At 47.5% G+C, this 12,105-nt stretch overlaps 2 protein-coding genes across 4 annotated transcripts in view; one reads left to right on the plus strand and one right to left on the minus strand.

Annotated features, from left to right (window-relative positions):
• Window positions 1-4,745, plus strand: part of RPA2 (replication protein A2) — a 19,715-nt gene extending 14,970 nt beyond the window's left edge. The window contains exons 5-7 of the mRNA XM_008060325.1: window positions 1,158-1,265; window positions 1,423-1,517; window positions 4,037-4,745. Coding sequence (XP_008058516.1) covers window positions 1,158-1,265; window positions 1,423-1,517; window positions 4,037-4,121 — 288 coding nt within the window. The 3' untranslated portion in view covers window positions 4,122-4,745. The remainder of the gene's footprint in view (window positions 1-1,157; window positions 1,266-1,422; window positions 1,518-4,036) is intronic.
• Window positions 4,746-9,719: 4,974 nt separating this feature from the next.
• THEMIS2 (thymocyte selection associated family member 2) overlaps window positions 9,720-12,105 on the minus strand; it is an 11,588-nt gene continuing 9,202 nt past the window's right edge. For all 3 annotated transcript variants that reach the window (XM_021713531.1, XM_021713530.1, XM_008060361.1), the window contains 2 exons: window positions 10,166-10,313; window positions 9,720-9,772 (listed from right to left, as the gene is read on the minus strand). In XM_021713531.1, coding sequence (XP_021569206.1) covers window positions 9,720-9,772; window positions 10,166-10,313 — 201 coding nt within the window. The remainder of the gene's footprint in view (window positions 9,773-10,165; window positions 10,314-12,105) is intronic.

The raw sequence follows: 12,105 nt of genomic DNA on the forward strand, positions 1-12,105 counted from the left end.
ATTACTAAATGTATCTTTAGATAACCCTGTCCTGGTGGGATTTTCAGTAGCTGCTGGCTTTGCCTGGTACAGTACAGAGATTGTGAATTGGCATTGAACTTTAGAGCAGGTTCTTGTTGGTACACAGCACAAATTTAGTTATATATGGGATGATAACCTCTCATCTTCAGTTGTTTCTGATGCAGCTTATACAAAATCATTGTTCTGTCAACTGAATACCACTCTAATTGCCAAAAGAAAAAAGTTGAAGCTGTTTTGTTGACATTCTAAATGCTTCTAATACAAATCTTTTTACTTAAAAAAAATAAGAAAAGTTATTGGTGACTTTGTGAGAAAAGTTTCAAAAGTGTATTTGGGGAGAATCCAAATTATGGTGGACTGAGGAGTGACTAAGGAGAAAGGAAATGAAAACAGTAATTATATGGGTATTATCTTAAGATATTTGGAGATTAGGAAAGGAAAGGTCAGGCGCAGTGGCTCATGCCTGTAATTGCAGGCAGAGGTGAGAGGCTTGCCTGAGCCCAGGGCTTTGAGACCAGCCTGAGCAACTTGGCAAGACCTCATCTCTATAATAAATAAAAAAATTAGCCAGGCATGGCAGCACACACCTGTTATCCCAGCTACTTAGAAGTCTGAGGCAAAAGAATCACCAGAGCCCAGCAGGTAGAGGCTGCCGGTGTCATGATTGTGCCACTGCACTCCAACCTAGGCAACATAGTGAGACTCTCACTCACCAAAAAAAAAAAAAAAAGAAAGAGAGAAAGGATGCTGGGACTGTGTCTCCTTTTCTCTCCCTGTAGTGCTTCATGCCTAGATGACACTCAATGGACGTGTGAGTGATTGTGCCCCCGGGATACCATTATGGCAGGTCTCTGGGTAATTTTCTTCTCAGTGCTAATTTTCCTCTGGTTCCTGTCACATCACAAAGAAAAAGAGCCAAGGGTATCTTTCTCTCTTTTTGATATCATATGCTTCAGAGAGTTACTATACTTTCCTGTGAAATACTCATTAAACAATAATTGTCCCTTCCAGTGTCAGCAGTTATTACTGGAAACAGTCTATTTAATTTATTTTTTCTTATCTGCTTATTATTAACAAGCTATGTGAATAACCATGTCTAACTTAGTGGATCTTCTCATGTTGTGAACTTAATTCAGCCCTCAGCAGGAAGAGCACCTGTCAACAACCTAGGAATGAGCGAAGCAGGGAGCTTCAGTGGCAATAGCTTCATACCTGCAAATGGCCTCACTGTAGCCCAGAACCAGGTAAACCCACGCAAGTGCAAAACATAGTCTGAATTGCATTACTTCCTGAATGATCTGGGGCTAAGTATGTGTCTCATTTCTTTTATAAAAGGACTCAGGTCTCCACAAGGGAGCTGATTCAAAGTAGTTGTTAAATCTTTCTAATTTGAATTTTCAGGTACTGAATTTGATTAAGGCTTGCCCAAGACCTGAAGGATTAAACTTTCAGGATCTCAGGAACCAGCTCAAACACATGACGGTCCCCTCCATCAAGTGAGTGTTTGATTTCCATGAGCTAGGTTTCCAGAATTGTACCCATTTCATCTCACCAGTGGCTCTTGATAGTGAAAGTATGTTCAAAAAGTAAAACTGTTAACTGCAGCCTTATTGACAGAGTGGAAATTGTCCAACTGTGGAAAAATTGGAAAAGGACTAACAAAGATAGCACTGCCCATCACATCACTCATTCATTTGTTCATTCAGCAAATACTAAGGCCCATTATGTGTGGGAGATATAATCCTGAGCAAGAAATTGACCTGTTACATTATGGGATTTCTTCTGGAGGAGTGAAGTCCTCAGCTCCTGGTTCTCAGGTGTGTAGTCCCGTTGGTGTTACTATCCCCACTGTGGACACAAGTGTACAGGGTCTGACAATTAAATTCACAAATTTGCCACCATGCGCTTAGTTAGCTGCACTGTACAGACAACTTGGTAGGGTTTCATAGCCTTGGCCTATCAGTGTCTCACAGCTGCGTTCATGTTGATGTGCAGCAGTATCTTGCTGAATGGCCTTCATTATTGCATGTTTTTGTGTGCCATTGTGAGAACATTAGAGCTTGAATTAGAACAATGAACAAACATTAAATTTCTTGTTACACTTGACAAGAGTGGAAGTGAAATCAGGGACATGTTAGTCCAAATTTATAGGGATGAGGTCATGAAGAAAATGGCAGTGTGCAAATGGATTAAATGTTTTTCTGAGGAAAGAGACTGCATCATTGATGAAGAGAGGTCCGGACAGCCAGTAACAAGCAAAACTGATGAAAACATTGCAAACATTTGTCAAATTGTGCATCAAAATCATTGGCTAACTGTGAGAAGCATAGCAAACCAAATAAACATCAATAGAGAAATAGTTTGGAAAATCCTGGCATGAGAAAGATATGTGCAGAAATGGTCCCAAAGGAGCTCTTGCATCATGACAATGCACCAGCTCACACAGCACTGTCTGTGAGAGAGTTTTTAGCCAGTAAACAAATAACTGCATTGGAACACCCTCCCTACTCACCTGATCCGGCCCCCAATGACTTTTTTCTTTATATGAAGATAAAGGAAATATAGAAAGGAAGACATTTTGATGACATTCAGGTCATCAAGGGTAATACGATGACAACTCTGACCATTCCAGAAAAAGCAAGTTCCAAAATTGCTCTGATGGGTGGACTAGGTGCTGGTGTCAGTGCATAGCTTCCCCAGGAGAGTACTTCGAAGGTGACCATAGTGATGTTCAGAAATGAGGTATGTAGCACTTTTTCTAGGATGAGTTCGCAAATTTAATTATCAGATCTCATATTAGGCTATCTGGACCTGAAGCCATCAGTCCTTCCAGCACCCTTACCCTGATTCTGTCTTAGACAAGCAGTCTCCTGATTCCAGTGCAGTGAACTAATCAAACTGAGTGTCATGGTACTTGGGATAGTTGTTACTAAAAATTAATTGATACTCTATTAATATTCTAGGCCTAGAAAGAAAAGAAATGCTCAGAACTAACTCCATTTCCTGTCCTGTAAAATTAGGATAATAATTCCTCTCTCAGAGTTGCTGTGATGAGGTACAGAATTGCTGTCACTGGTGCTCTGTTGATTGAGGCTGTTATTAAATATGTTACAGGGGCAACCCCTTCGGGTCCCCTCCCACTGTGGGAGCATTTCTGTCCTCTCAATAAATCCTTTCTAAAAATAAATAAGTAAGTAAGTAAGTACTTACTGGTGGCTGGGCGCTGTGGCTTATGCCTGTAATCCCAGCACTTTGGAAGTCTGAGGCTAGAGGATTCCCTGAGCCCAGGGGTTCAAGACCAGCCTGGATAACTTGGCAAGACCTCATCTCTATAATAAATCAAACAGCCAGGCATGATAGTGTGCGCCTGTAGTTTCAGCTACTTGGAAGGCTGAGGCATAAGGATCACTGGAGCCTAGCAGGTCGACATTGGGGTGGCCATGAGCATGCTACTGCACTCCAGCCTGGGTAACAGTGTGAGAGATTTCAACTCAAAAAAAAAAAAAGAAAGAAAAAAAATATGTTACTGGCACTGACTCTAAGAACCTTGGGGAGTTCGAAGATGTCATACTGTTTCTAGAATGATCTTTTTACTTCCCACAACTTTGCTTCCCAGAGAGAGGAGCAAGGGGTTTCAATACATAGGTGGAAGGGGAATCTTTTCAAGACCACTGTTTATCTAGGAGCTTGTATGTGCAAACTTTGTGTGAGTTTAGATCCTTGTTTTACTTTGCTGAGACTGGTATATAAGTGAGGCTCTGGTTTCTTTCCTTTATACAGTTTGGGAGATGGATCCGAGGCAGCCCTAATAGCGATCGTACCCATAGATAACCCCAGTTTTGCAGTTTTACTGTCGTTTCTCCCTGTGAGAAGCCCCCCCTGTGCACAAAATGGTTGTGAATTCTTCTTATTTAAGAAAAAGCTTGGATGAAAGTAAGGTTCACATATTTGGTCATCCAAAGGTAGTGTCCTTCTGCATGGGTTTGAAATGACCTTTTTTCTCCTTTCTTTCTAGGCAAGCTGTGGATTTTCTGAGCAACGAGGGGCACATCTATTCTACTGTGGATGATGATCATTTTAAATCCACAGATGCAGAATAACTGGATCTAATTGGGTACCTGAGATATTTTTCATCTGGACCTGGCTTCACAATCTTGATGTCCCCAGCTGTGCAGATGTTTGGCCAGGTGACTTCTAGGAAGTAGATTTCATCTATGAAACGTCTCAACTGACGTCCTTTTGACATTTACTGCTCTTCTGCGTTTGTTTTTGGGGTTTTTTTGAAGTTCAAAGGGTGATAAACAATTCACAGGGATGTAAGCAGGGCAGAATTTCTTGGAGAAGTTACAAATAAGCTAGTTACAACATCAGGATGGATGGGATTGGAAGAGAGATGCTACCAAGAGAGTGTGCTTGGAGCTTCTATTCCTGAAATGTTTCCTGCGGCGAGATGAGCAAGGCCCGTGCCTGTGGGCAGAGTGCTTGCCAAGAACCGCTGGCCTCTGCCCATGCCATTCCCACTTGGTCATGTGGCATTTACTTTAGAATTGCACTTTCCTTCACCTGTTTGTCATGACTGCTGCTTGTCATGACAGCGTGTTTATATGAACGTGAGGTTCTGGATGGTGGCCTCCGGGGGCAGAGGAAAGGAGGAGGTGTTACTTGATTTTGTACAAAGTAAGTATGTTCATGTTTAATAAAACAATTCCATAGTAGCAACTTGTGAAAATGTTCTTGTTTTTCTTCCTAAGCTGATGTAATTGCTCTTTTATCTTCCGAGGCAGGGTAGCGTAGTGAAACTCGAATTTGAGTCTTGCATCTCCCACTTTTTGGTTAGCATCTTGAGCGGCTATATCAGCTCTGAGAGCCTCCATTTCCTCATTTATGAAGAGAAAACAATGTTATTTCCTCATAGGTTTGTTATGAAGATTGAATAAAGTTGTTTGTTTTTTTGTTTTTTGTTTTTAGTTGGAGTCTCACTCTGTCACCCAGACTGGAGTGCAGTGGCTGCTCCCAGCCACCGCAGCCTCTACCTGCTGGGCTCCGGTGATCCTTCCGCCTCAGCCTTCCAAGTACCTGGAACTACAGGCGTGCGCTACCACACCCGGCTTATTTTTGATTTATTGTAGAGATGAGGTCTCGCCAAGTTGCCCAGGCGGGTCTCGAACCCACGGGCTCAGGCAATCCACCCACCTCAGCCTCCCAAAGGTGCAGGATTACAGGCTGAACCACCGAGCCCGGCTGAATAAAGGTTGTAAAGCATCTCATCTAGTAGTGCCATTAATAGCAGTCATAGATGGACCTCAGTGCAGAATCTTTAGCAGCATATGACCGTGTAACTGAAATGTGTATCTGCCATTTGACCCCAAGATGAGACTTTCCAAAGCCTATGGCTTTTTTTTTTTTTTTACCAACTTGATCGGTTGTTTCTTATGGGAGAAGAAAGATGTTTTTGACAACTCCAGAAAGTAAACTATATCTTGAGTGAAAGAATTAATTGCCAGGCTCGGTGGGATTACAGGTGTAAGCCACCACACCCAGGTGTAAGCCACCACACCCAGCCTGGCTGATACTTTCTATTTGTGCAGAGTTGTCACCATTTGGAGAGCTGTACAAATGCGTCAGGCTCAATCAGCCAGCACATTCATTTGCAAGTGTGTCCATTCTTGGTTATTTCCTCAAAGAAAGAACAAATAGTGGCTAAGAACATGTAAAAATTCATATATATTTGAATTTGGAATGAACGCTAGAACAACTTTTTTTTTTTTTTTTTTTAATTTGGAGCCTCACTCTTGTCACCCAGGCTAGAGTGCAGTGGCATGCTCACGGCTACTGCAGCCTCAAACTGCTGGGCTTAGGCGATCCTTCTGCCTCAGCCTTCCAAGTAGCTGGAGCTATAGACACACGCTACTACACCCAGTTAGCTTTTGTGATTTATTGTAGAGTCAAGTTCTCACTAAGTTGCCCAGGCTGGTCTTGACCTCCCGGGCTTAGGCAATCCTCTCTCCTCGGCCTCCCTAAGTGCTGGGATTATAGACTGAGCCACGGTGCCTAGCAGATAGGACGCTTTTGTGGGCAGTGGACATTTTCTAGTTATGAGGCTGGTACTTCCACATGAGTGAAGCAATGTGGTAGTTCTAGGTGGCTTTTTTCCTTTTGGTAGAATTGGAAGGTGATTAACTGATTAAAACTGCCTGCTAGCTGGGCATGGTGGCTCAAGCCTGTAATCTCAGCGCTTTGGGAGGCAGAGGTGAGAAGATTGCCTGAGTCCGCGGGTTCAAGACCAGCCTGGGCAACATAGTGAGAACTCATCTCTACAGTAAAAAAAAAAAAAATTTAGCCAGGCATGATAGCACACACCTGTAGTTCCGGCTACTTGGAAGGCTGAGGTGGAAGGATCACCAGAGCCCAGCATGTCAACGCTGGGGTGGCCGTGAGCTTGCCACCGCACTCCAGTCTAGGCAACAGAGTGGGACTCCAACTCAAAAAAAACCAAAAAAACTGCTTTCTAATTCAGTGTTTAATGGATACCTACTGTATCGACTGGTTGGTCGGGTACTAAGAGTATAAAGCACAGGAGGAGATTGATGTCACGGGACTTGCTGGTGCAGCATTCCCAGTAGCACACAGAGTAGCTGTTCAGTGACACTAAATTCCCTGCCCTCCTGGCATTTCCAGGGTCTCAGCAGTTGTGAGATTTCTGAGTGCTGCAGAGGCCTGCAGGCTGAACTCAGGCAGGAGAGTCTGCTGGGCCACTCAGAATGGAGCTCTAGCCTTTGGAGAGCTGTCCTCTGCTCAGGCAGGAGGACTTGCTTCTTAGGCATTGGTCACTTGATGTGAGATGTACAATGTTCTCTTGGCTCGTTGAGACAGTGTGACCCAAGGTTTTTTTCCCCCGAGTTGGAGTCTAACTCCATCGCCCAGGCTAGTCACGGACCCACTGGACACAGGCAATCCTTCTGCCTCAACCTTCCAAGTAGCTGGAACTACAGACGTGCGCTACCACACCTGGCTAATTTTTTGATCTATTGTAGAGATGAGATCTCGCCAAGTTGCCCAAGCTGTTCTTGAACCCATGGACACAGGCAGTCCCCTCACCTTGGTTTTTCTATTTTGTTTTTTTAGTTGAAGTCTCACTCTGTCCCCTAGGCTGGAATGCAGTGGTATGCTCATGGCCACTGTAGCCTCGACCTGCCGGCCTCAGACAATCTTTCCATCTCAGCCTTCCAAGTAGCTAGAACTACAGGCACATACCACCATGCCTGGCTAATTTTTTTATTTATTGTAGAGATGAGGTCTCACCATGTTGGACAGGCTGGTCTCGAACCTGTGGGCACAGGCAATCCTATCACCTCAGCTTCCCAAAGTGTTAGGATTATAGGCATGAGCCACCGTGCCTGGCCTCATTACCTTTTCTGGTTCCCAGTGGATCAACTGGTGCCCTTCCAGGGGCGTGTGCTCCTCCCTTTGGAGACCACTGCTGTGGGAATTCAAGTGCATTATAATATCCTCTCCACTGCCCAGAAGCTTCCTCCAGGGGTAAAGAAAAGTACCCTGAGGCTGGCACGGCTTCTGGCCCATTCCATGACAACCCCCACTGCACTACTAGAAAACTGTCATAGTCATTGTCTTCAAACAGATTTTCCTTTCAAGCCCAGCTTTTGCTGCTGTGGAATGGCTTCTTACGGCGGCATTTGGCTTTTAAAAGCCCCCATTTTACAGATACTGGGAGCCCTCTCTTCTGCCTTCTCCACCCCCCACCCCCACCCCGTGGCTTTGTTACTCATTCTGCTCGGTTTTGTGCCAAGATTAAATGCAAATGTGGAAGTGAAAAACCACTGTCAGTCTGCACACAGGTCTGGTTCCCAGGGCTTCTGCCAAGGAGACCCTCCCATCTCATTTCCTGCCCGCAGCTTCACCCCACAGTGCTCTGTGCCCTAGGGTCCTCCTGTGCAGTGTAGCTGGTCTCTAGAGGAGGGCATTGGAACTGGTGGGCAGACATGATGGGGAGCCAGATGCTGTGGACAGGACCGGCTTCTGTAGAAGCTGCCCAGCAGTCAGGAGAACCCCATGTTGCAGCGGGAGGCCCAGAGTCCTGGAAGTACAGTGGGTCCAGGCAGCCCAGGGAGAGGTTCAACAAAGGAAGGCCACACCGGCGCAATGTCTAGAAGCCTGGAGCTGGCCATCTGATGCCCTTTCAGCACCACCTCAGCTGGAGACTCAGATTATCTTTTCATGTCTTCTCTGCTGACCATGACTGTGTCAGCCCACAAACCAAAGCCCCACCACTTACAGAAAACGTGATCTGTGTTCTTGCCTCACTGAACAGGCCTGACTGACCCTGGTGGCTAAGCGAGTCGCTGCATGGATAAGGGCTGTATTCCCTGAGCTCCCCTAAAGCAGACAGGGAGGCCCTCCAGCCAGTCAGTCTCCACAGTTTAGGAACAGGGTGTATTTTTAACCTGGATGAGTTCCATGCCTAGCAGACATTGTAGAGGTGTGGAAACAGTACAGGCTTTGGAGACAGACACAGCTTCATGATGTTGGTCAAGAGTGATGACACTAACGTGTTTATTGAGTGCTTACTATATGCCAGGCACTGTGCTAAATAGAAAGATGTCACGAAACTGCAGCATAGGGGTTAAAATCACTTGCTTAAAGTTCCAGCTGGAAGGGAGAGAGCTGGTACCCTAACTGACCCAGGCTCCTGCTTTCCAGTCTCTGCCTCACAGCCTCCTGAGGTGCTTGGCCACCCAGCCTGCTTCCTCACCTCAAATCAGGTCACTGTCTAGCTCAGAAAGTTGAGGATTTGGATACGGTGAGTGCACAGACAGAGCTTAATAAATCATATCTTCTCATTCATATAGAAGTACAGATGTCATCTTTATTATGTGGCTCCAGAAAAATGATCTTGGATGGTTGCAACTTTGACAGTATCTTAGCACCACCTGATGAAACCTGCCAGTTTCCTGCAGCCTCAGGTCTCCATGAGGGTGTTTTAAGTTGGCTCTTCTAGTTTCACCGCTAGCTTTTGGGAACCAAGGTCCTACATTCATTCATACAATCCCCATCTACCACATGCTGATTTGCCACACACTAGGTGCTATGGGTGAAGAAGACGTAGTCCTGGTCTCTTGGGTTCAGAGCCTGGCGGGAGGGAGGGCAAGGGGCTGGCAAACGTTAAAAATCTCTCAGAAAGGGCTGGGTGCAGTGGTCACACCTGTAATCTCAGCACTTAGGGAGGCTGAGGCAGGAGGATCGCTCGAGCCCAGGGGTTCAAGACCAGCCTGGGCAACATAGCAAGACCCCATCTCCACAAAAAAACAAAAAATTAACCGGGCATGGCAGTCAGCACTGTGCTGCCATCAACAAGGTGGGTAGCCTCTGATTCCTCTCTGCACTGCCCAGTGGGACGACTGGTGGGGACACAGGATGGAGCAGAACCTAGCTGGCTCCTCCAGATACCCAAGTTCTGAGGCTGAGGAAGTTGTGTGAGGTGCTGGGCCCAAACCAGCCAGCCTTGGTGGCAGGGAGCTGGTGCAATATCCACCCCATTTCAGATCAGCTCCTGCAGAGCTCTCCCATCTGCAGTCTGACCGCTGTGAGACCTGGCCTGCGGTTTCTGAGAGGCGTGGAAGGGCCGGCTAGTGTTCAGATGCCCGAGAAGCAGCGGCTGGGAGGCACGGTCCCTCCAGCACCTAGATGATGTTCTGAAAGCGCTCGACGACTTCTTCATAGTCATGTTCATCATCTGCAAGAGTCCAAGTCAATGAGGATCTTTGGCATTGGGCAAGTTCCTTCCCTTCCCAGGCAGCTTCCTCACATACAGAGAAAGTCTGGCTGCTCGAAGGCCCTTGCTGGCCCCCGAACTACAAGCTGTCCTGTCTCAAAACTTTGCAGCCGTTGTATGGTCCTAGAGTGTGCTGGGGACCGAACTCATCTTCCTTGCCAGGGCTCTGGAGCCCATGGGAGAGAGACGGAGGACCTTTCGACCTGAGCCCCCCATCGTGGGCCTGTCCATCACACTGGGGCCACAGAGGAGTCTGCCCACAGACTGGGCCTTCAGAGGAAAAGGAAGCAGCAAGGGCAGGAGGTGGCAGGGGAGACACAGGGACACGGGTGAACCGGGGCCCATGGGACTCACCTGAATCCTGTGTTTTGGGCTTAGACTTCTTGTGGGCAGAAATCTTGCTGTATGCGTTTGAGCTGTCCTTGGTGAACTCTGGTGGCAAGGTCTTTGCCTTGGATTTGGACAGTGGAGGGGGTCGCTGTATCCCAGAGACTTGAGGAGGCTGAGAGAAAAAGCAGAAATCAGCAGGGTCCCAAGAGACGGGGAAGCAGAGTCCGTGAGAGAAAAGCAAAGCACTTAAAATGTTGCGTGCTTCGATGCTGCAGTGGACCCAAAAAAAAAAAAATGTGGTGCTCTGCGTCCCTCCCCACTTCCTTTTCAGGGCAGGGCCTCTCAGAACCTCAGGTGTTTTCACAAGCACATGAAATATTCTCTGGCAGGGGAGGAAGAGGCCAGGGTTGGGGGCTGGAGATGGTTTAGCCGAGGTCCTTTGATGCTGTTGCTGAAGGGGGAAAAGCAGAGTGGAGATCCCTCATGACAGCCATCACCAAGCCTCAAGATTGCCAGAGTAGGGGTCCAAGAGGACCACGAGCCAGGTGCCCTAAGCACGTCTGCTGGCCTGATCCTCACCTGACCCTCATTTTCCATTCCCAACTTATGCATGAAGAGAGAGGGCGCCTGGCCAAACCTCACATGGGGACTCACAGCAGGCCAAGGTCTGGACCCAGAGCCACGTCTGTGGCCTCTGAAGCAGTGGTCTTCCCACGGCCCCATGCTTTAGGGAGCAAATGGCACAGTTCCCCTGATCAGCAGCACGCTGATGCCCAGAGAGGAAGATTCTGGGTCAAGGGCAACAGCAGTGGCTGGGCCCAAAGTCCTTCCATCAGGAGCCAAGATGCAGGCTGAGGTCTCTCAGTCCTTTGTGCTGTGGTCTTTCTAGCACTGTCATAATGCCTGTTTCAGATGTCCTAGTCCAGCCTTTGTCAGAAAATGATGGTCCTGCCCCCACCCTACAGATATGAGCCAGTTCTGGGGCTGAGACCTCTCAGGAGTTCTTTTGTAGTTCCAGCGACTTGGAAGGCTGAAGTGGAAGGGTCACCTGCGTCCAGCAGGTCAAGGCTGCGGTGGCTGAGAGCGTGCCACTGCACTCCAGCCTGGGTGACAGAGTGAGACCCCGACTCCAAAGAAAGATAACACCAGTGTTCCCTCAGGGGTGCACGAGAGCTGGGTGGGACAATGCACGCGAAGGGGCCTGTCACTGTCACTGTCAGAGACGTGATCTCAGGTTTACAGTGAGAAGACAGATGCTCAGAGGAGAGGCTTGCACAGGCTACAGAGTGAACAGGAACGAGGACGACGCCTCTCTCACCCCATGCCTGGTTCTTTCCCCTCCTCTGTGATTCTGCCTGACTCCATTAAGCAGGTACCCCCTGGCCATGGAGCGGGCAAGGTCCCTGGCCCCACAAAACCCTCTTTCCAGCCAGAAAGAGACTCAAACTGAAAACTGTGTGTCCCGGCTGGCTGCGGTGACTCATGTCTGTCATCCCATCACTTTGGGAGGGTCACTTGAGCCCAGGAGTTCAAGACTAGCCTAGGCAACCTAGCGAGAACTTGTCTCTACAAAAAAAAAAGTCAAAAAATCTGACATGCACCTGTAGTCCCAGCTACGTAGGAGGCTGAGGTGGGAGGATCTCCAGAGCCCAGGAGGTCACGGCTGCAGTAGCCATGATTCTGCTACTGTTCTCCAGCTTGGGCGACACAGTGAGACCTCTGACTCAAAAAAAAAAAAAAAAAAAAAAGAAAGAAACAATGGCTGCAAAGTACGCAACGTTATAAACTGCAAGTTCTACACGATTATAAAAGAATCATGAAGCCGGGCTCGGTGGCTCAGTCTGTAATCCCGTGCTTTGGGAGGCTGAGGTGAGTGGATTGCCTGAGCCCGCGGGTTCGAGACCCGCCTGGGCAGCGAGACCTCATCCCTACAATAAATCAAAAAATCAGCCGGGCGTGGTAGC

This window comes from Carlito syrichta, unplaced genomic scaffold (assembly GCF_000164805.1).
Source record: "Carlito syrichta isolate Samal-C Ts95f unplaced genomic scaffold, Tarsius_syrichta-2.0.1 Scaffold304598, whole genome shotgun sequence".
Lineage (NCBI taxonomy): Eukaryota > Metazoa > Chordata > Mammalia > Primates > Tarsiidae > Carlito > Carlito syrichta.